The sequence below is a fragment of the Podarcis pityusensis genome (genome assembly GCF_964106645.2).
Source record: "Podarcis pityusensis genome assembly, chromosome: 3".
Lineage (NCBI taxonomy): Eukaryota > Metazoa > Chordata > Lepidosauria > Squamata > Lacertidae > Podarcis > Podarcis pityusensis.
This window is the reverse complement of record NC_138026.1, coordinates 69,806,456-69,830,935: the sequence shown is the minus strand read 5'-3', so window position 1 is coordinate 69,830,935 and position 24,480 is coordinate 69,806,456. Positions and strand designations below refer to the sequence as shown.

General features: G+C 43.5%; 1 protein-coding gene and 1 long non-coding RNA gene across 2 annotated transcripts; one reads left to right on the top strand and one right to left on the bottom strand.

Moving 5' to 3' along the window:
• The first annotated feature begins 379 nt into the window (after positions 1 to 379).
• On the top strand, positions 380 to 15,119 carry SOD2 (superoxide dismutase 2). Its single transcript, XM_080999815.1, has 5 exons — positions 380 to 545; positions 5,362 to 5,564; positions 11,947 to 12,063; positions 13,601 to 13,780; positions 14,000 to 15,119. The coding sequence occupies exons 1-5, from the start codon at positions 505 to 507 to the stop codon at positions 14,143 to 14,145; spliced, it is 687 nt and encodes a 228-aa protein (XP_080855941.1). The 5' UTR covers positions 380 to 504; the 3' UTR covers positions 14,146 to 15,119.
• LOC308473943 lies at positions 14,682 to 21,185 on the bottom strand. The gene is made up of 2 exons (XR_013984423.1): positions 20,715 to 21,185; positions 14,682 to 18,064 (listed from the first exon to the last, which is right to left on the bottom strand). It is a non-coding gene; the product is annotated as an uncharacterized lncRNA (long non-coding RNA).
• Between the last annotated feature and the right edge of the window lie 3,295 nt (positions 21,186 to 24,480).

The window sequence follows — 24,480 nt, the reverse complement described above, 5'->3', positions numbered from 1 at the left end:
AGTACTGGTTTTAAATGTGCAGTAAGAGAATTCAAATTTTGCATGGATACGCATGCTGCTTTGGTTTCGCAACATCCAAAGGCGCTTTTATGGAAATTCCCGCGCTGCTCCTAATGGAAGAGGCCCGCCGCCGCAGCGCCGTCGCTCGCAAGCCTGTCCGAAGAAAGCAGGCTGTCCCGGCGGCCCCCTTAGGAGCCAAGGCCAGAGCTGTGCAGCAGACGCAGCGTTGTCGCGAAGGCCGCTTCATTTCATAGCACGCCGAGGCCAAGTTGCCCTTGCCTCGCCCGCGTCAACGCCTCGGCCCGCCGCTTCTTCATTATTGGCGGGCGGAGAGGCGTCTCCCCGCCCCAGTCCGCGGCAGCCGGGAGAGGAGGGGCCGCGCAGGCGTTTCGCGGAACGAGGCCGCCAGACGGCGAGGCGAGCGGGGCTACTGGGGCGCAGAGCGCGGCCGTGTCCTTTGGCGCTTTTCCTGCTGCTCCTGCTCCTGCTCCAAGCGGCGTCTCCATGATGCTGCTCTGCCGGCTGGTTTCCCCGGGCGGCTGCAGGTGAGAGTCCGGCGGAGGGGTCTCTCGGAAGCCCTTGAGCTGCCTCTGGCCAAGGGCACGGCGTGGTGGGCCCTCTCGGGGCAAAGGAGAGGCGGAGCAGCGGGCGGGACAGACGAGGGAGGTGAACAAGGGAAGGGCGAGACTTGGCGCCGTGGAGTCATGGGAACGAGGGGGAAGCGGACCCCATTTCGAGCCAGGAATCTGCGGCTCATGCAGGAGTTCACCCGCTAAATGGATAAAAGTGGCAGCCCCATAATATGCGCTGAACGTGGTGCTTGGTTGGCTTATTATTGCACGAGGACTCGGGCAAAGCTTCCTTTCCAGCCGTGGAGCTCACTGGGCCGCTTGCTTTGGGCAAGCTGCACACTCTCGGCCTACCTCACGGGGTTGTTGTGAAGCTAACATTGAGTGGGGAACTGTAGAAGGATCATAAACTTCTTGGGGAAGTGAAGTCATTTATAGCTGGGATTAGGAAAAAGAGTTTCCCGGTAAGTTTGAACTCTTACACCTTTCGCATTAAGGGCTCATCGTTTAAGCCCGTTCTGTTTGTCAGCGGCAGCTTGTAATTTAGATTTGTTAAAGAATATTAAAACGTTTCCCCCATCTGTTGGGGATGTGAAATGAGAGCCCGTAGCTGCTCTAGGAGTGACTGTGTGACCAAGAAGCTGATTCCCTGTTATTCAGGGTTTTGTATAACTTGCAGGGTGAGTTTACATACTCTCAAAAATATATATGTTTTATTAGTTTTTATTATAACAAACATCTTAAAACAGCAATCATTAAGAAAAAATAATAATTAAAATCAACTGTATCATTTTACATACTGTTTATAGAATCAATACAATAGTGAAATGTAGGATTTCTACAATCCCTTGACTTCCCTCTCCATGGTTCCATTATTTTATTGTTATTTCATGCATGTCCTAGTCATATTTCCCTCCGTTCATATCTGTTTTTATCTATTATTATAATATTGCAATGTTTTTTTTGAATCCTGCTGATGTATCAACATATGCTTTGACATATATGCAAAAAAAATTTCCCATTCATTTTAAAATTTGTTACTGCCTGATTTCTGAGTCTGCCTGTTAATTTGGCAATCTCTGCATATTGCATTAACTTAATTTGCCAATTTTTTTGTGGGGAGTTTACATACTCTTGTTCTTCTGTAACTAATTTATGTATAAACGCAGCCTTATCTGGTGAAAGGGCAATGCAGTTATCTCCAGTTTGAGATACTGTACTGAAAAGGTTAAAAAGAGTTGCTCCACAAGACAAACAAGTGAAGTGAGTTTTAAATATGATCCCAGTGATGCTTTATGTTGAAGGGGTAAGCTGTTAAGTAGAAATTCTTGTGTTCTCTCTAGAAGAACTATGTGACCTAGTTAGCCAGATTCTCTTGTCAACACAGCGGTGTTACTGATGAAATGTTTCTGCAAGTGTTGCTCCTACTTGGCTATCCACTGCCCACCTGGGGTGTGTGTGTGTGTGTGTGTCTGTCACCCCCCCTCCTCCACCAGTCACGGACTGTGGGCCAGGAGGGAGGGGTGGCATTATTAATCCGGGAAGATTGTTCTTTCAGGGCTCTACCATCGCCATCGATCCCCGGCATTGAATGTGTTGCCTGATGTGGGGCTCTGAGGTGAGCTTGGCTGTCTGGCTGGTGTACCGGCCACCTAGCGCACCAGCAGCCACCCTGTCAGGCCTGCTGGAGGCAGTGGCCGGCTGGGCCTTGGAGTTCCCTAACCTATTGGTATTGGGGGACTTCAACATCCATGCTGATGCCACTCGCTCCTCACAGGCTCTGGACCTGGTGTTTTCCATGGCGACACTAGGGCTCTCCCAGTTTGTTTCGGGACCCACACATCAAGCAGGCCACACGCTGGATTTGATCTTTGGCGCCGGTATAGATGTGATCATGTCTCCTTCGATGAAGGTGCCATGGTCTGATCACTACACACTGAAAGCCAGGATTGACTTTCCACCCCCACCCTGCTTAGGTGGCGAGCCGATTTGGGCTCGCCCGCAGAGGCTGATGGACCCTGATAGATTCCGTCAGGCCTTGCGGGACCTTGCTCCCCCTGGCGACTCATTGACTGAGCTTGTTGAGGGCTGGAATATCCAGCTCCTGGCAGCCATCGATGAGATCGCACCTAAGCGGCCTCTGCGCCCCCGCAGAAACCGGGCTCCCTGGTTTACCGAGGAGCTTCGGAAAATGAAGCGGGACCTCAGACGGCTAGAGCGAGTATGGCGGGGTGCTCGTGACGGAGCCTCAAGAACATCTTATAGGGTTTTTATGAAAACCTATGAGATGGCAGTGAAGGCCGCTAAGAAGTCTTACTTCTTGGCCTCCATTGCATCCGCTAGCTCTCGCCCGGCGCAATTATTTAGTATAATTAGGTCTTTAACGTCCCTTGAAGGACAGCCAAATTTAAATAACAATCTGACACACGGCTGTGAGGCATTTGCGAGCTTTTTTGCGGAGAAGGTCATGTTGCTCCGCCATGACCTCCCTGCCAATTTGGATACAATAAAGGAACTGGAGGCCCCTTGACTGTCCTCGGGTCCAGTATTGGACCACTTTGACCGGATATCCCCAGCCGATGTGGACAGACTCCTCCGAGCTGGAAAGCCCACCACCTGTCCCCTTGACCCGTGCCCGTCTTGGCTGATTAGAGCGTGTCCAGACGAGGTGCGGGCCCTCCTGGGGGATATCATCAATTTGTCCCTTGGCACCGGGATATTCCCAGGGGAACTGAAGGAGGCAGTGGTGCGCCCGCTCTTAAAGAAAACATCATTAGATCCCTTAGATCTATCCAATTACCGTCCGATTTCGAATCTTCCATTCCTGGGTAAGGTGATTGAGAGAGTGGTTGCGGAACAGCTTGGTAGGTTTCTGGATGAAACATTGGCTCTGGATCCATTCCAGTCTGGCTTCCGCGCTGGTCATGGGACCAAGACGGCTCTGATCGCCCTAACAGATGATCTCCGCAGGCAGCTGGATCGAGGCCGGTCGGGGCTGCTGATTCTTCTAGACCTGTCATCAGCCTTCGACATGGTCGATCACGAACTCCTGGACCACCGCCTTGCCGACGTGGGGATTCGGGGCACAGTCCTTCAATGGCTGCGCTCGTTTCTCTCTGGTCGGGGACAGAGGGTGGCACTTGGGGGGGAATTGTCATCGCGCCACTCCTTGGTGTGTGAAGTGCCTCAGGGTGCGATACTCTCCCCGATGCTTTTTAACATCTTTATGTGCCCAGCTTGTCCAGAGTTTTGGGCTGGGTTGCCATCAGTATGCCGATGACACCCAACTCTATTTGTTGATGGATGGCCATCCTGACTCGGCCCCAGACACACTGACCAGATGTTTGGAAGCTGTGGCTGGATGGTTACGTGGGAGCCGGTTGAAGTTAAATCCTTCGAAGACAGAGGTCCTCTGGCTGGGACGGGATGATATGGGATTGAGGGGGCAACTCCCATCTCTTGCGGGGGTGCAATTAGTGCCAGCACCGTCCGTTAAGAGTTTGGGTGTAATCTTCGATACCTCCCTCTCTATGGAGGCGCAGATTACAGCTATAACAAAGGCGGCATTTTTTCATCTCCGCCAAGCTAAGCAGTTGGCCCCTTATCTCGCCCTGACCTAGCCACTGTGATCTACGCGACGGTCACCTCCAGACTGGATTATTGTAACTCGTTCTACGTGGGGCTGCCCTTGAGACTGACCCAGAAACTCCAGTGGGTGCAGAATGCCGCGGCGAGACTCCTTATGGGGTCTTTGCTGCGAGATCACATTCATCCAGTACTATACCAGCTGCACTGGCTCCCGGTGGAGTACAGGATCAGGTTTAAGGTGCTGGTTTTAACCTTTAAAGCCCTATACGGCCTAGGATCCTCGTACCTATGGGACCGCCTCTCCTGGTATGCCCCACAGAGGAACCTACGGTCTGCAAATAAAAACATCCTGAAGGTCCCAGGCCTCAGAGAGGTTAGGCTGGCCTCAACTAGAGCCAGGGCTTTCTCGGCTGCGGCTCCAATCTGGTGGAACGCTCTGTCACAAGAGACTACGGCCCTGCGGGACCTGACATCTTTCCGCAGGGCCTGCAAGACAGAGTTGTTCCACCAGGCCTTTGGTCAGGACGCAGCCTGACTCCCTCCTCTGGCAACCTGCACAGAATTTGCTTAACGGTTGCCATTAATTTGATTTTAATTAATTTTTATAATGAAATGTTTTTAGAATGTTGGATTATTTCATTGTTTGATTATTTGATTGTTGTTAGCCGCCCTGAGCCCGGCTTCGGCTGGGGAGGGCAGGATATAAATAAAATTTATTATTATTATTAAATATTTCAGTTCAGGCATGTACAGTAAGTGTGAATTTACATGCATTTAACTTGTGCACATCCAGCCTTTATGCACTTGGCAAAAACAGTAAAAATAAAAGGGGGGTGGGGAGGGTTTGGCAATCCATTACACCATTGCTTGCTCCTTTTCTCTCTGTTTCAGTCTCCACCCCACCAAATGTATTTCAACAATTTGCCATTGGTGCTTCTGTTTGTTTTCCTCTATGTTAGGATAACAGCAGTTGTAACTGAGAGCCAGCGCGTTCAAGGATATTGTGATTGAGATGTCTGCTTGTGGGATACTTAAGTTCAAGGCCCTTTCAGCCTCGGTTCAGTTAAGTGGGGCTAGTGGTGATGAAGATAGCTGTGAGGATAAGTTAACATTCTAAAAGAAGAAATTATAAAGAATTTGGCTGGTCACATAATATAGCAAGATAAGAATCCTACATTTTTTATTTTGTTTTCTTCTCTTCCAGAAATAGCAGTAAACTGATTGCACCTCTTGGGTGTCTGGCATCTAGACAAAAGCATACTCTTCCTGACCTGCCTTATGATTATGGGGCCCTGCAACCTCACATAAGTGCAGAAATTATGCAACTTCACCACAGTAAACATCATGCTGCGTATGTAAATAATCTGAATGTTGCTGAAGAAAAATACAAAGAGGCCTTGGCAAAAGGTATGGGTAACTGTATATCTGTGTTACATGTCTGTCAGTGTGTGCTCACATGTTGTCTCTTGGGCTAAAGTTAGTGCAGTACTTATTTGAGACAGAGGCCATGTTTTCCTAAAGTGGCCAGCTGCAGTGCAGGGGGGCTATAGTTTACACCTTAAGCTCCAGAAAGCATTTCAGACGCATGGCGTAGGATCTCAGAATTAATAGTTATGAGATTTGAAGCCTTGTAACTAGAAATATGTCTGTACTAAAACTTATTACTGTAGTCATCTTTATTGGTACATTAGGAGTACCATTATATTACAGCTGTCACCTTGTCCAACTAGTAGTTGCACAAGAAAGGCATATGAGGATCAGAATTTGTACCTCCCAACTATTTTCTGTTGAATTTTAGAGTTAAGGCTGAATTGCATTGTTCTTTGTGGCTGAAACTATGCTGTATCTAAAGCAACGCTTATACCTTGTAGTTACATTTAAAATGTAATTTCTTATCAAACGTTGAGATTTTAATGAAATCTCCAGAGTTTTGCATTAATACTAATGTGATTAAATGGGAAGTCCATGGAACTTTGTGATACTAATTTTAAACTCAAGAGCTATAGGCTGTTTTAAAATGTGGTGCATTTCTGCTGAGTCAAGTTAGTATTTCAGAGCCTTATAAGGAGGCATAAGGCTGAGAAATGATAAAGAAATATATAAGGTTAGAAATAATGGTTTTTCTTCCAAACTGCTGTAGTGTCACATTCTCACACTAAAACACCTATGATACAAGGGGAAGCTGCTGAGAGGCAAACACTGAAGAATTGCAACACATGTTGACTTGCTGTATATGTGGCTGTCTGAATGAGTTCAGCAATGTAATAGGTTGCTTTGAAAGGCAGTAGAATGGAGCTGTAGGATTGCCCATCTTGGGCTGGACATTTGAGATTATTTGTTGTGTTCAGATTTGAGTACAGTGGTACCTCCGATTGCTCACGGGATCCATTCCGGAGCTCCGGTCGGATTCCGAGGAATTCACAATTTATTTATTTTTAAAAAATAATATTTATTAATTTTCCAACCGTTTAAACACAACAAAACAGAAAAAACACACATAAGACTAACAAAACAAGACACAAACCGTTTAAAACCCAAAACAATTTCACTATCTTATCTTTCATTCCCTTATTTCCACGACCTCCTCACACCTCCCTTTTTGTATTCCACTTCTGTTAATTGTTTCAGCAATTCCTTTCCATCTTCCTCTGTTTTCTATCCTATAATTATCTTAACATATTCTAACCTTATTTTTCCCTTTAATACTCCATTAATCTATTTAAACTTGATTCCTTATAGCATTTCTACTAAAGCCATATAACTTTATTCCAACATTTTTCTAACATTCATTATTTTTACAGTATTTCTATAAATAGTCTTAAACTTTTTCCAGTCTTCTTCCACCGACTCTTCTCCCTGGTCTCGGATTTCTGCCAGTCGTTTCCGCCAATTCCATATAGTCCATCAACTTCATCTGCCATTCTTCCCGAATAGATAAATCTTGTGTCTTCCAGTACTTCACAATGAGTATTCTTGCTGCTATTGTTGCATACGTGAAAAAAGTTCTATCCTTCTTTAACACCAATTGGCCGACCATGCCCAGGAGAAAGGCCTCTGGTTTCTTCAAAAGGGTATATTTAAATACCTTTTTCATTTCGTTATGAATCATCTCCCAAAGTGTCTTAATCCTTGGGCATGTCCACCAAAGGTGAACTCTAATCCTCAAATTTGTCTGTTTTTCTTTAAGTTCAGTCATAACAAGCGTCAACTTATGTTCATCAAATTGCCTCTGTAGGGCTGGGGCTCTCTTTCTCTTTCTCTCCAGTTGTGTTACTTTACATTCAGCAACAACAGCTTTTTCCCTGGCTTCCTCCGCAGTGTGCCGTATCAAAGTAGGTTCCTGTATCAATTTCTGGGTGGTTTCTGTATTGGTATTATTTATACTTTATGTATTTAAGTTAATTTTAGTAATTGAAACATCCACTTTCACATTTATCGTGTCCATTTTCCTGTTAAGCTGATCCAGTGAGTCATTTATCTTATATAATGCAGCCACTAAAGCCTCTTCTGTCGACATTCCTCTTGGTTTTAAATATACTGGTACAAAGGCAGCAACAGAAGGAGCAGGGGGGCCTGATGGTGGACCTCTCCTGAATTGTTGCCAAGTCCTCCCAGCCCTTAATGTTTTGTCAGCAGTTGACTGGTCTGTTTTTCCTCTTCCATTTACCATAACACTTAAAAGATTCAAGGTCAGTCCCAGAGTCTCACGGTTTTTAACTTGCAGCTGGAAATTCCCCTAGCCCAGCTCTTGTAAAGCAACCGGTTTCAAAGGCTTCCACTAGGGGGAAACAGTTTCTATTTGTAATAGTCAATAGAATCCTCTTTTAAACAATCAAAAATTAGTTTCAAATTAGTTTCAATTTTCAGTTACTTTTACTCCTTTTTAAAGCAGCCGGAGACAGTAGAAACAATGTATTTCTCTTGTTTAACTAGCTGTCAATGAACGTTCTAAGCGCTGTCAATGAACATTCCAAAAGACGTCAGTCCTGCTAGCAGCCCGTTTCCAGGGTCAGAGCGGCGGTGTTTTAAATTTCTTCGCTCTCTCCCACAGGCATACTCAATCCGCAACTTCCCCCTCTCTTCTCCTGCCTCCAAGAGGGGGTTTAATGTTCTTTATCGATGGAAATTTAATCTTTTACAAAAGGCTTTCTAGGACTCCAGCTTGCAACTTCATTGCCTCAGTCTATTTACAAAAGGGGAAGGCGGACTTCCTGTTTTGAACCTCCCCGTTACGGTACCAAATTAAACATTTAGAAATCCAATTCTTCCGCTTCCGCTCTACTCGCGGGTAATTGCTTTAAAGTCAAATTGTCCACAGGAAAAGGTCAGCGCTCTCCGGCAACAGCTATGCGGCTTCGCTCCGTGGAAGAAGCAGACGATTCGATGCACCGCACCGCTCACCCCACGTCGCTCTGGAGCCCCAAAAACCGGGGTTCCCCACGAGTGGGGGAGGCGCAAAAGGTGCCCGCCGAATCCCACGTTCACAGGCTTCTCCCGCCTGTGATTTTAGCGGGTCTCCGCCTTCGCCGTGGCGGCCAGACCCAGATTCCCACGGAGCAGATTCCTCCCGGTCAGAGGAATTCCGCCATTACCGGAGGCACCTCCCCGGAAGTCCCGAGGAATTCACAATTGGAGGTGTCTGTTTTGCGCATGGCGCGGTAGAGTGCTTCTGCGCATGCGCACGTGGCGAAACCCGGAAAAATACTTCCGGGTTTGCTGCATGCGTAACCCGAAGGATATGCAACCAGAGGTGTACGTATCCAGAGTTACCACTGTATCTTATTGTCCCTCCACAATGCCCATGTTGTTTCAATAGAGCTGTAAACTGTTGGATGTCAAGTTACATTGGTTGCAATCCTGTACCTATTTACTAGGGAGTAAAGCTGGTTGAAATCACTGGGATTTACTTCTGTGGAATTATATATAGGATTGCACTGTTCAATGCATTTTCAAAACAACATTGTCAAGTATTCAAAAAGGCAATTCAAGTTTTTATTTTTTCTACAGTGTATGTATACAACTTCAGGGCTCTACACAGTTTTTGTCCGTAATTTTCCTCGCAAGCTTTACGGAGAAAGAAAGGAGGAAAATAACTGTTGCTATGAGAGTTAATGATTGTGCAGAGACAGGAATGCCTTTTGGCTGGTGGCTTCAAGATAAGCAAATTGGCTGTTTACTCCCTTTCTTTTTAGGCTGTATCCAAGAGCACTTTCTGAGTGCTGTCAATAGATACCTAGTCCAATGTACAAGAGTATTCTACTCAAACTACATGAAGCAGAAAATCTGCACTCAGTGGGTGCAAAGCAGATTTGTTGTTTAAAGTGACACTGAATCTCAGTTTGTGTTGAGTTGCACAACAGCTCTCCCATCAGAGGAGCATTCTGTTGCAATGTAATGCAGGAAGGCTCTTTTGAAAAATCAAATGAAACAGTTGTCAGTTTCCAGAATCTTAAACTCTGAATTTTAAAAAAGAGGAAACCTAAACTTGATAAAGTACATACACATTTTTGTTGTGTAAATATTAGTTCAAAAATATGTCCAATATACTTCAGTGCAAAAAGCAATATTAAAACCATCTCTGAAGTGCCCCCATCTTCCAATATAAGACAGGTGACAACAAGGAATAGGACCTTACTCAGGGTGCCTTGCCTTTGGGGTGTGTATTTTTTAAAGAAGCTGAAAACTTTCTTTCTTCTGGCTGCTTGTTAACATGATTTGGTTGGGCTTTCTTGCTAATTTTAAATTGTTTTAAAGTTTATTACTTTAGATTTTAAATTAGCTGCTAGGATGGAGTATAAGTATTTTAAACAAGTATTTGTAACTTTAGCAGTTCAGATTTACTTGTGTTATGGATTACATATTAATCAGACACATGCCTATATGTTAGTTGTCCTAGTTCTAGTGAGCCTAATTGTGGCCTGGCTAATTGTAGTGAGCCTGTCTGTAGGCTTTTTATCTATGCTTCTCAGTGCAGTAAAGCCAACACAACTTCTGCCCCTGAAGATCCAGTCGTCTTCAGTGAGCTTTTTGCCCTCCGTCACTATTCTCTGCATGCACACTTTACATAATCTAACATTCAAGAAAAAGAATGGGAATGTCAAGAACTAGTTTAGCTGCATCCTTGCTTGCTTCCCTGGCATGGAAAATTTCTGAGGCTTATTCCCCCCCCCCCCCCTTGTTCAACACTCCTGCATGCTGCTGCTGACTTCTCCTCTATCCTGGCTGCATGGCACAGAAGGGACTCACCAGCAGCAGTTCTCAGGAATTATGGAATTGTAGAGTTCTTTGTTAGGACTGTGCTTGAGGGGTAGGCAGATGAAAGAGGGCGTCCCTTGTGTCTGCTTTCATACTGCCTAGAAGTACTCTCATTCTCATTTTAAACTCTTCTGCCCCTTTCTCGCATCTGGGACAGGGAAGTGGTAGCTGTAGCCCCTTGGAGCTAGTTTGATGTCCCGGGCTCAGCAGCACTGGAGGAATCCAAGCAAGACTTGGGAAAGAGGAGTTGTAGCTTTTGCAGAAGCTCCAGAGCACAGAAAGTACAAATTTCTCAACTCGTTTGGAAGGGAGCATAATGATGCAGCATAGTTGGACTTGAGGATCACCTACAGCATATTTATTCTGTTGGGAAGCACATGTCACAGTTTGCCTGAATTAAGGAGTATTTCTGAAGTGTTGTTCCCCAGCCTATGGGAGTAGGCGTAGAAATTTGGGCTCAGCAGTTTTATGTAAGGAATTCAAGGGTCAGTGCTGCCATTCCTCACATCTTCATTGTAATATGAACTCATTTAAGGGGGCATGCTAAAGAAGGAAATAAATTGGGCTGGAGGAAGAAGCATTTTTAGTATTGCCATATCCTCCTTTAAAAAGGGAGAAACTGGTAGTTTCTTGCCTGAGAGTCCCCAGGCAAATGAATGGAGATGGACCTGCTCTCTTGATTTGTCTGTCAGGGGTCAGCAAACTTTTTCAGCAGCGGGGCCAGTCCACTGTCCCTCAGACCTTGTGGGGGGCCGGACTATATTTTTTTTGGGGGGGGGAATGAATGAATTCCTATGCCCCACAAATAAACCAGAGATGCATTTTAAATAAAAGGACACATTCTACTCATGTAAAAACACGCTGATTCCCAGACCATCTGTAGGCCGGATTTAGAAGGTGATTGGGCCGGATCCGGGCCCCGGGCCTTAGTTTGCCTACCCATGGTCTATGTGTTCCAAGAGACTTTGAGGAATGGTTGGTGGCAACTGAATAGTGGCAGACTATGCATACAAGCCAAAATTTTGGGATCCTTGCTTAAGGTGTGTGTATGTGTGTACACACATTCACACTCACAAAATATGTATAAAGGTTGTGGATTTATATAGACTAGTGTATATGTTAAGGCACAACTCTTAAAATATCCAGAGTTATGGTAGGCAGAATTCAGTTCATGTCAGAGGAAGTAGAGGAGGAAGTTTGGTCAATTCCTCTTTCTCCCTGTGACTCCCTGAACAACTACTCAGGAGAAGTGGAAATTTTCAGGAACAGCATGAAAGATAATTGGGAGGGGGGGAGACAGTAGAAGAATCAGTGAAAATTTCCTTCATACACTTTTTTCCTCCATCTGGGAGCTTTTGCTGGAACAGCTAGTCTTGATCCTAATCCATTATTTGTATTTTTACTTTCTTTTCTAAGCTGCAATTCATTGATTGAAATTAACACTCTTAACTAAGTGGACTCCTGGGGTAAGGAATAATTTGTTCTCTGCTAAGGCTTACTGTAGATGTTGCACTTAATTCTCTGTTCTTTGCAGGTGATGTGACTGCTCAGGTGTCTCTTCAGCCGGCTCTGAAGTTCAATGGTGGAGGTCACATTAATCACACTATCTTCTGGACAAACCTTTCTCCTAATGGTGGAGGAGAACCAAAAGGTTTGTAATCAAAGCATTTTAATGTTACACAGGACATTTGAAAAGCCCCGCTCGATCAGACCAAATGCTAATGTATCATTTATTATAGCATCTTTAGACTGTGTTCTAGTGTAGATGATAGACAGCATAAGACAGCAAATAAAGTGTGTAATGCTTATCATGAAGCCAATAATGAAAACATCTTAAATAGCATTCAAGGTCAACAACAGTAGGGAACATCAGATTGCATTCTCTTCCACTAAAGACCTGGGCAGAAAGCTTGCATCTTGATAACCTTCCCTCCTTTGAAAAGGATACAGAGATGGGGTCAGACATACCTCAGATGAAAAGGTATTTCAGAAATTGGGAGTCACCACAGAAAAGGCCTTCTCCCACGCTGCTGCCTCACAATTTTTTTTTATTGTCCAGCATTCTGTCCTAGCAGTGGCTAGCCTAATAACTATGGGAAGCCTCCAAGCAGCATATAATGCCAATGAGGCACTTTATCAAAAGCTTTTTTAAAAGTTTGAAGCACACAGTGCTCAGTTGGCATGTAATGTTAAGGCAAACCATGGCTTAGTGAGAGCATGCAGCTTCCCAGAGAACAGTTTGTGGCCGCTGCTGTGAGCTACATTATGGTTTGTTTTAGTGTGTCATCCAAACTAGGCTTGCAGTTTGTCTCCTCCAGATGAACCACAACCTGTAAAACGATGAATGTAATGCATGAATGGCTGTGTGTTACTTATGGCAGTAAATGTGACATTTGGAAGCAGAATACTTCGAAAAGTGTAATGGTAGGCGTGTCCTCTCTTAAGCCTCTTCCAAATGGCAAGGGTGTTTGCACTTTAGCTTGTGGACAGGCTGTTGCCCACATGAGCTTCACACTGTTATCTGCTGTTCCCTTAGTTCTCTGGACAGCTGTCTAGATGTAATACTGCGTTGTGGTGTTAGGTAGTGGTTGTGATCATTATAGATGATAAGATACTTTTCAAAGGGAAAATCAGAATACATTATGGGACACAGCTGATTAGTCATTGCAGCACTCAGTGTACAAACTGAAATGTACCAAATGCTGTAGAATTCGGAGACGAGGCAAAGATCTACATCCAGGTCTGGTGCTGGTGATTTCTTAACCACAGTTACACACTTATCAGCAAGCTGTAGGATCGCACACTCCCACCAGTCAGCCCTTGCTTTTCTCCCACCCTTCCTGTAGCCACAGGAAGTATTCTAACATCATCCGTGTTAACTGGTTATCATTAATTGGAGTTCCCTGTTAAACAGCTTCAGACTGTTTATCAGAGACTGGTTAAGAGGGAAGCATGTTAGGGTTAACTGTTAATGTTGGTGCTGAGGTACCGCTTACCTATGGTTGAGACTGGCAAATGAAGGACTGGTGATCCTGCAACCGACTTCCATTCTATTGATGATTGTAAGATTTACATCTGTACCTATCCTTACTTCTGAATTAATATGAATGGTTTTTTGGAACATCAAATGGAAAGCTAATGAAGTGTGCTCTGTGTGTGAATTGTTATTATTATTTCTATTTATTAAGGGGAGCTAATGGAAGCTATTAAGCGTGATTTTGGCTCCTTTGCGAACTTCAAGGAGAAGTTGACAACTCTTTCAGTTGGAGTCCAAGGCTCAGGATGGGGATGGCTCGGTTTTAATAAAGAACAGGGTCGACTGCAGGTGACTGCCTGTTCCAATCAGGATCCTCTTCAAGGGACTACAGGTGAGTTTCTCTAGCTGGAGCTTGTCTACAATTGAAAGTACAATTTTTGCTATGTGGTAGATGAAAGCAGACACCAGCAGTTCTGCTCACCAGAGCAAAGGAAGAAGGACCCCCTGCTTTCCCTTGCATAGCTGATTGGATAAGAAATCTACTTGTTTCCTCTTATCAAAACCTACTTGTGTGCAGGAAATAAAAATAAATATTTCTCTTCTTTTCTAGGTCTTGTTCCCCTTCTAGGAATTGATGTATGGGAGCATGCATATTATCTCCAGTATAAAAATGTTAGACCCGACTATCTCAAAGCTATCTGGAACGTGATAAACTGGGAAAACGTATCTTCGAGATATGCAGCTTGCAAAAAGTAGAGCAAAATCTTGCACAAGATCATTAAAGAAAGAACACTGTTATTCCTTGATCATTTTTGTAGTAACTTCTAGCAGTTTGTTTGCTAATTGCTCCACCACTTAAAATATTCAAGCTCATCAAAAGAAAGTTCTTAGCTCAATGTTTGCTTAATTTGGTGAAATGCTCACTTGTTCTTCAAAAACAGGAATCCTTTACCCAGTGTTCTGAAAGAATACAATCCCTTACAAAACATCAGTATGGGATTACAACCGGTTCCTTTTGATAACATGTGATTTGCTGCTTACTCTTTCGAGTGAGTTTCAAGGTGCACATAATTCAGAGGGAAAGTCCAAAATAACAGCATTCTCTGAGCATTTTATAGACTATGAGCAGAATTCCTCTTCCTCTTCTTCCACTTGCAGCCCTTGCAAATCTCACCTGGGGTGTTGCCACTCTACAGAATATCAGGTTGGTGTGCAAAAGGGGGAGTCCTGTTGTGGAGTGCAAATCTGTTTGTCTTGAGGATGGGCACCATTGAATATTGCCCTGTGTTTGAATTAAATGCTGTTGCGTATATTGTAGCCTACCAAAACCTTGAGTAAAAGGCAATTCGTTTTAGTCTTCCTAACAGCCGATTTTGCAAATGTTTGTTCATTACAACGTGAGGATTCCTAATGCATGTCAGCTGCTAAGAACAGTGGGTTAGCTTTCATGGTTTTTGTCCTCCGAAAGTGGAAAAAGGGAAAACAAAATACCCTGGAAAGATGCATTGCACCAAATGTATAGGATATCAGGTTTGTGGTTAAGTGTGTTTAATATATGTGTATTTGTCTTCAAATGGGAAGTATCCAATTGTTTGCTACTTCTGTAGGATGTATTAATAACGGATAATGAAATTGTTTTCTAATATTGCTGTAACTGGCTTTCCTTTTTTGTACTGCAGTATTTGATTGGAAATCTGAACTTTGCTCTCGAAATAAAATCTATGAAGTTACTCTGCTACATGATTTAATACGTTTAAAGGCCCCACAAGGGCCTTAAATATGTGTCTGAGGTGTTCATTATACCACAATATCCACAGAAACATCTTTATTCCTTCCCAGCAGCACCCCCATGCTACACCCCTGCTTTATGCCCCTGATAATATGTGGGGTTAGAGAAGGAAGAATTAGATGGTTGAAGATATATCAGAAGCCAAATGTTTATAATTTAATGGAATTAGTAGTGTTAAAACTTTACCCGATTTCTTTGTTTTCACCAGTTCTACTCTTCAGTGTTGATCTTGTAAAATAGCACACCTATTAATCTAAGCTTCTACATCCTCAATTTTTTCCTCACTCATTCCTGTAAAGGAGACTGCTGCATGGGCCTTTATGCATGCTTATAGTCTTCTACACACATTGAGCTCTATGAATGGGTTACCTAGAAGCTGCATTATTCTACCCTCACATAAAGAAAACACTAGAGTTTAATTTAAGCAAATTATGGCAAGTGCATATATGAGCTGTCAAACAGAATTCGAGCCAATGGCTAAATCTTCATCTTACAGTGGAAGTGATACAGATGGACAAATCTCCAAGTGAAAACATGTGAGACCCTTGTGCCTCTTGCATCTTATTGCAACTAAAGACAGTCTAGCTGTGATATGCTTTGGGAGCAGCACCTACAAAGTCATATTGGGCCACAAGAACACTAACAATTCCCATTTCTGTGGACTCAGACCTTTCCTTACCTCCCCAACTGTAGCAAGGAAGCCAATTCTTCAGTATACCTGCAGCCTATGCTGGTCCTGCAATCATCCCTGAAAGCCACAGCCACTGGTTCCCCTCTGCGTGCATCTTCATACTAGTCTCTGACTTTTCTTTCCCCATAATAAATGTGATATAACTGGAAGAACTCCATTTGCAACATCTAACTCGGATTGACTGAATTTTTGAATCCCAATGGATTCTCCATAAAACCATTTCACTTGCAAAAGCTTGAGTGTGAAAAGAAAATCACCTTATTTCTAGTGTTATTGTGCAGTCTGGTCCTATGCATATTTACTCACAGGTAACTTAATGGGATTGCAGCTTTACGAGGGCTTTGCAGTGGAGGGAGTTGACAGGTGCTGTGATTATACCCGGCATATAAATTCAGGCCTCATTTTATGTCATTGCATGCGATTCCAAGAGAAGTGTGGCTTTAATAGGGAAGGGGGTTCTGTTGACTGGAGATCAAATGTGAGGTTTACATGTTGTGCAGTTATGCCTATAAAGCTGCAATTCTGGGTGAATACAGAAAAGTAGCCCTTTACCCAAGTAGTTAATCAGGGTGTTCCTGTAACTGAGTGGCAGTCTGGTTGTCGTCTTCTTGTTTAGTCATTTAGTCGTGTCCAACTCCTCGTGACCCCATGGACCAGAGCACGCCAGGCACTCCTGTCTTCCACAGCCTCCCGCAGTTTGGTCAAACTCATGTTCGGAGCTTCGAGAACACTGTCCAACCATCTTGTCCTCTGTCGTCCCCTTCTTCTTGTGCCCTCCATCTTTCCCAGCATCAGGGTCTTTTCCAGGGAGTCTTCTCTTCTCATGAGGTGGCCAAAGTATTGGAGCCTCAGCTTCAGGATCTGTCCTTCCAGTGAGCACTCAGGGCTGATTTCTGTAAGAATGGATAGGTTTGATCTTCTTGCAGTCCATGGGACTCTCAAGAGTCTCCTCCAACACCATAATTCAAAAGCATCAATTCTTCAGCGATCAGCCTTCTTTATGGTCCGGCTCTCACTTCCACACATCACTACTGCGAAAACCATAGCTTTAACTATACAGACCTTTGTTGGCAAGGTGATGTCTCTGCTGCCACCATCTGCTAGGAGGCAGAGCTGGCAAATGGAACATCCCAACCTATGCTGAATATTCCCTGGAAGAGAGTCCCCACCTCCAGAACATAGCTTTCTATTATTAAATGTCAAACTGTAACTCTCTAACTTTACCAGCAGGTGCTGCTGCAGTACCATACTTAGAAAATGGGTTTGGCTTACAGAATCTCTTTAATAAGATTGTAGCCCAACACTGTTTTCTTTTAGCTTTCTTTTTGGACCGTTTGACACACCATCACCCGCTTTATTAGGGGAAGTTTAGTAAATAGGTTCTGCAAGCTGTTTGCTGTATGCATGAGGGCACATGATGCAGCTGATGCCAAGGAAGTCTGGGTCTGGACACTGTCTGGATGGGAGACTGTCTTGTGAAGCCCATGCCTTGAGTTCCACGACGGAAGAAAGGTGTGGAATAAATGCACAGAATAAAGGAATTTGACAATATAACAAGGAACAGTGGAAACTTGCATCTTTCTGAATATTCTGAAGTTATAACAACAGAATCCCATTTCCTTCCCTCTTGCAACCAATTTAATTGCTTCTTTTCTCCGAATAAAATTATTGTTTGAAATAGGGGTTTATTATGGCCACCCCTTTTACCAATAAGGTTTTATTCAGTGAAACAGTGAAAGATACTTCAGATTTGTCCAGATTGTAAACAAATCATTTTGAGGGACTCCAGTTTGTAAAAGGAAGCCGACAAATACATAATCTTTGAATCAAGTTTTTCTTTTTTAATCTCCTCTCCACCCTACACTTGTGCTTAACAACTTAACATTTGAGACAATGTGTTTTTTATTATCTTGGCAGTCACAGATACTGATTTTAAAACTGCTTTGCCTCAGGAAATAATGTGCCTAGCAAAATTTGTGTGCACAGATGACATGACCAAATGCATGGACTCTTGCCAGTAGAGGGAGATCGTTATCCACTTCGTCCTCTAGTGCAGTTCAAATTATTAGGAATTTTGCTGCACTGTGAAACCCACGTAACTCACTGAATAAATAAGACCATTTTGCTTCATGCTCACACTTTGTGGAATGCTGTAAAGGACATCATGGTAGACTTTCTCCAAATGCTTTTACAATCTGTGGTGGATAGATAGGGGAAATGGATAGAAGATAAAAATAAAAAAAACACTTTATAATGGTGCAGTGAGTATTGGGAAGGGGCTATAGCTCAATAGCAGAGCATATATTTTGTATCCAAAAAGTCCAGGCAAAGTGTGATGTTGGAAGCTGGAAGGAATTTATCAGATTGTGCATATAGAATCATAGAACTGTAGAGTTGGAAAGGACCACAACGGTCATCTAGTCCAAATCCTCTTCCATGCAGGAATCTTTTGCCCAACATGGAGCTCAAACCCACAACCCTGAGATTAAGAGTCTCATGCTCTAATGACTAAACAAGGAAAACAATCAAGACACCTTTTTTCAGGGAAACTTCTATACCACAGTGGTCATTGTCACTTTTAAAATAAATCAAAATTGGAGTGCATTCCACCTTGTGAGAACAGTATGCACGACCTTTAAAATACTATAAGAATAAAAGCAAAACATCCAGCACAAATTATCATGTTAGACATAAGGGCTCTAGTGTTGCCTTTTCCCTGATCTGCTAGTTTTCTGTGTGCATCAGAAAGCGCACCATTCCCTTCATACACAATTGTGATAGAGCTATATGGTCCACATGTTGTTGTTTTGTAATGAACATGTAAATGGATCCAAATATTTTTGAACATGTACTTGGGTTCAGAATATATACTAACTTCTTCCAACTGGTGCTTCTGTCTTACTTGTTTATTTTAATCGATGCTAAATGCCCACACTGTCATGCGCTGCTTCTATACCCTGCCAAATTTGCAAAGTTACGCAAAATCTGAACAAAAAAGGAGAAACAAGGAACTGCAAAAGCATCTCTGGGTTAAAGCGTTTGAAAAATGGACAGGCACATGCAAAACCCAAAGAAAACAGATATTGTGCACATCTGCACAAGCAGCTATCAGATAAAAAAAAAATGGGCACAAAGATAGCTGTATTTTAGCAGGCTAGACTATTTGCCGAGCCCAGCATTGTCTATTTCTCTGAATGACAGTGGCACTTGCGTCTGTGGCAGAGACCTTTCATACCTGCTACCAAATCATTTTAACCAGAGATACCAGGGAGCTGAACCTGGAGTCTTCCTGTATCTTTATGTGCTCTACCACTGAGCTACGGCCTGTGCTTAAATATTAAATATTAAAAGTAGTGAAAGAAAGAAGCACGACATGGTAGGATTGGTGGGGCTTAGTGCAAAAACATTTGACTATTGAAATATACATTTGGCCTCTGCTTAAACATATGGGGACACACAGACAAAAGCAGCAAAGAAGAGGCTGCAAAGGGCAGGACCGGTGAAACGATAAAATGTAAGAACCTAGTAAGAGCCCCACTGGATCAGGCCAAAGGTCCATCTAGTCTAGCATCCTGTAATCACAACAGCAATGGGGGAGAACATCTCAAAACATTTCTGGTGAGAATTATTTTGTGTGTGTGTGTGTGTGTGTGTGTGTGTGTGGAAACATAATAAAAACCATAGCTCAGTTGGCAGAGCATGCAACTCTCAATCTCAAGGTCTTGAGTTCAAGCCCCACATGGTCCCTTCCAACTATTCTATGATTCACTAATAGATTTTATTCCTTTGATTTTTTTTAAATACAGTGGTGCCTCGCAAGACGAAATTAATTCATTCCGCGAGTTTTGTCGTCTTGCGATTTTTTTCGTCTTGCGAAGCACGGTGTCGGGAAAGTTTTGGAAAAGCTTCAAAAATCACCAAAGTCTTTAAAAACCTCAAAAAAGGCTACCACACCGCGTTCTATGAGTTGCTCCTCGAAGTCAAGTCGCAACTGTATTAATGGTGTTAAGAAAAAGGAAACAAACTTGCAAGACGTTTCCGTCTTGCGAAGCAAGCCCATAGGGGAAATCGTCTTGCGAAGCAGCTCAAAAAACCAAAAACCCTTTCATCTAGCGAGTTTTTTGTCTTGCGAGGCATTCGTCTTGCGAGGCACCACTGTATCCAGGCTATCAAGAGAATGCATAAATACAGATTTTTAAATGACTAATTGACGACTGGGAACTGGGGGTGCGGGGAGGACCAGTGAAATGAGGCTACAATCTGTCTGTCTTGCTGAGAATAGCTTACATCCTTAATTAATGAATGAAATAGGAATGGGGTTGCTTCGGGTTATGGTTATGGTTTAACTTCAACAAAAGTGCAATGAAGCCGCAGCAAGGTACAAGTGTCCATCTGCCTCTAAACTCACTGAGGATTTAATTGCATCCTCTTCAGCTGCCTTACATAGCAAGAGGTTATGTTTGTAGATGCATACAGGGTAGAAAGGCTTGTGTTATACAGGACAGAATGGAGTGTGTATCTTGGAAGGAGAAACCCTTCATTTCTTGCAAAACAAAACACATCTGCTCTGCTCAATCCAGCTTTACATCTGGCAAAATAACTTTAATGAGTGCTGCACTCTTCACCTGGAGCTGTCATGTTGCCCATTTTCAAGCAACTGGACCTCTTTAGCCTGTCTAGGAGGCCTGCTCAAAATTCACCCTTATTTCCTGTTCCAAACTCAAGGAAGAGGAGGAGTTGCCCACACCAACTTGTTATGTCCTACTTTCAGGCTTCCCAACCAAAGATTTGGGCTGGCCACTGTGAAAACAGGATGCAATGCTTAAGAGCAGTTGTACCTCTTACCATCAGGGGAGACTACTTGGACCCCAGATCATGGGTGCCCAGCAGCCCTAATGTCATGACATCACGGCCTCTGGAAGGAACCAGAAGTGGCATTGGAGGCTCTGTGAGGCCTAGGACACCACTTCCAAGGGTTTCCAAGGCCTCAGATGGGACCCGGAAGTCATGTCCAAGTCCCCGCAGAGTGGGTACTGAGCACCCACAGCAATTTTTTTGTGGGTGCCTGGACCCCCCAGGGCCCTCTGGAGTTGGTGCCAGTGGACCAGATGAGGCAAAGTTATTCCTTCCTAGCCCTTCACGGCCTAGGACCCTCGTACCTACGAGACCGCCCCTCCTGGTATGCCCCACGGAGAGCCTCAAGGTCCATAAATAGCAACACCCTAGTGGTCCCGGGCCCTAAGGAAGTTAGATTGGCTTCAACCAGAGCCAGGGCCTTTTCAACTCTGGCTCCGGCCTGGTGGAACACTCTGCCTAATGAGACCAGGGCCCTGCAGGATCTGATTTCTTTCCGCAGGGCCTGTCAGACAGAGTTGTTCCGCCTGGCCTTTGGCTTGGAGCCAATTTGATTCCCTCCCTCTTTCTTTTTTCCTTTCCTTCTCCTCCTGCGTTGAGGCTACATTTTAATATTTTAATGTTGTATTTTAATTTTGTTTTTAAGTTGTAATCATTCAACTTGTTTTTATTATTGCTTGTAAGCCGCTCTGAGCCCGGCCTTGGCTGGGGAGGGCGGGGTATAAATAAAAAAATATTATTATTATTCTTTTTTGGACTATCAGAGTTTAAAGGGTTTTCTTTTTTCCTACGTTCTCCTAAGCTTTTTTGAGGATTAGTTGAACTGAGCTGCTAAATTTTGGTCTGCAAATGCAAGGTTTTTTTAAAAAAAATTAAATAAAATCCCTGGCTGTGTTCAGTTTTATCTCATGCAGTATGTTTGGAGAGATGACATTGTGAGAAACCAGAGATAATCTCACTTCCAGGAATGGCAACGACCCCAGGCAATTTGTGTAATCCACAAAGCAACTCATGTCAAACCAACTTCATTTCTTCATTCTCTGGGATAAAAACACACACAGAGACACAAACGTAAAAGGATGAAATGCAGTGGTGATCAGGTTTAGGTTATAAATCTATTAAAGCCATTAAGGTAAGACAAATTAAGGAAAGGTGACACTGAACACAGAAGTCTTCTAGGATGGACCAACAGTTTATTGTTATTATTTTTAGAAGAGAAATAATGTAAATAAGGGCCTGCTAAGCAGTATTTGATACAAAATGTGCATTCCCCCCTATATATGTCTTGTAAATATTTCAAACTTCTGCCTGCCCCCAGTGGGACACTGTTGTGAGTGCCACATCTCTAAAGAGGGCCCTCCATTTATAGATTGAGGTGGCTTTCCAACAACAATATCATGGTGTATTTGAAATAGTTATTCAAGACCAAAGCATATGTTACTGTTTTGGAGTTCCAGTGCAAATCTGAGGGATTTAGGGATATATATGGAAGTTTCTGCAAATTAGTTCTGGCCTAGATTTGGTTGACTGGGCAACTTTTTAGGGAATTTATGGAAGTGGGCACTTTTCAAAAAAAACTTGGGGTCTCTAGAGGGGGGAAAACATGTGTTTACTACACAGGGCTATCCCCCTGTCCCTGCCTCTTGTCCCGACCAGTGGCTTATTTTGTCTTTGTAAGGTAAAGGCATAGTAACAGTCTGAAAATACTCCAACTTTCTAGCAACCTCCACGAGCCAACTTGGAGTGGAGCTCTTACTAGCGTGGCAGACTGGAAAGACAGCAAGCAATGCCAAATACATTCAACACACATACACACACACACACTGCTTCTAGCTGCAGTCTACCTATAAACGCTCAAGCCTGTTATAATTCCTGGAGTTGGCCAAAATGTGTCATTTTGGACCAGGCAACTCATCACATCCTTGACAAAGTAGGCAATGGAATAACTGCAAATTATTCTTTGCCTGTTAAACCCAGAGAAGCTAGCCTTATAAAAAACGAAGCAGCATATAAATGGTTATGTCTCAATTTTGAACCGCTGATGCCTTTAGGAACATTCTAGGATGCCCTTCTCCAGCTTGGTACCTTTCAAGAGAAGTGCATCCGGCTTCACTTTGAAAGATGTAGGTGGGACCCCTGTGCCTGAACCTGCTTTTCTTGAGAAGGCAGTCTGAGGAAGTGAGGCAAATAGTGGTGAGAATAAATGAAGTTCTGGGCCTTATTGACTGGGTCTGGGTGGCCATCCACCTGAGCATTTTTAAATAACATATACAGTGGTTCCTCGAGTTACAAACGCCTCAGGTTACAAACACTTCAGGTTACAAACTCCGCTAGCCTGGAAGAGTTACCTCGCTGAGAACTTTGCCCCAGGATGAGAATGGAAATCGTGTGCTGGTGGCGCAGCGGTAGCAAGAGGCCCCATTAGCGAAAGCACACCTCTAGTTAAGAACAGTTTCAGGTTAAGAACAGACCTCCGGAACGAATTAAGTTCATAACTATTAAGTTCATAACTAGAGGTACCACTGTATATGCAATTGCTTATCTTCTAATAAAAGTATGTAACTTGACCATAAGATCAGTGTACCTATCCAACGGCTGGGAAGTGGCCAATAATAACCATTTCAAAAATGGGATCCAGAGGGTATTTGGAGAATCATAGGCCACTTAGCTTAACATCTGGGAAAACTGATGGAAAACATTATTAAGAATAAAGTTATCATATCGAAGATCAAGTCTTGCGGATGCAGAACTTTTGACAGAGTACCGCATCCAAGAGCCTTGACTAAGCTGAGTCGTCAAGGAATAAGAATTATGAATCAGCAACAGGTTAAGGAACAGGAAGCAGAGAGAAGGAATAAGTAAGTGGGGACCTGACAGAGGAGAATAAGATGGTGTGCAGAAAGTGGATAGGAATAATTTCCCCTCTCTCATAATACTGGAACTTTGAGACACCCAATGATGCTGAATGTTGGAAGATTTGGGACAGACAAAACGAAGTGCTTCTTCACGTAGCACAAAGTTAAACGATAGAATTAGCTCCCACAAGATGTAAGGATGGCCACCAGCTTGGATGGCTTTCAAAGAGGATTAGACAAAAAATCATGGAGGAGTTATTGATAACTGCTGACCATGATGACTATGTCCTACCTCCACTGCCAGAGGCACTGTGCATCTGAATACCACTCGCTGGGGAGAACTGTTGAACTCAGGTGCTGCTTGCCACCTTCCCACAGGCATCTGGTTGGCCACTGTGAGATCAGGATGCTGGGCTAGATAGACCATTGGCAGGCTCTTCTTAAGTTCTCCTTGGCCTGTTTTTTGCCTCTTTAGATTTTTCTTCTTCTGTAAACATACAGATGCCTCACTCCAGTTTGCGGGTGACCCTGTTTAGCTTCTAAACTCACAACTTGAGTTCAGTATTAGAAAGAATTACAGTTAATCCTGTTCACTCAGTCACCACAGAATTCTGCTATTCTATCTGTTTGGCATAGTGGCTAAATTCTGTGCATGTTAGTCCACGTTAATTTCTTAGCAGCTACCTCTTTTGATTCTAACACTGTGACTTGGCATAATTTTGCTTTTGAAAATTATCTCTAAAGACCTTTAACCTCTCCTTTAATGAGTAAGTATTTAAGCTTACCCTTTAACGTGTCAAGAGGGCTAGGAACATTAGCAAACTTTTTAAAAGAAAAACTATAGAAGGTGTGGTAGAAAGCATGGGGAGAACATCTAGATTCATGCAGTGAACACTACAGGG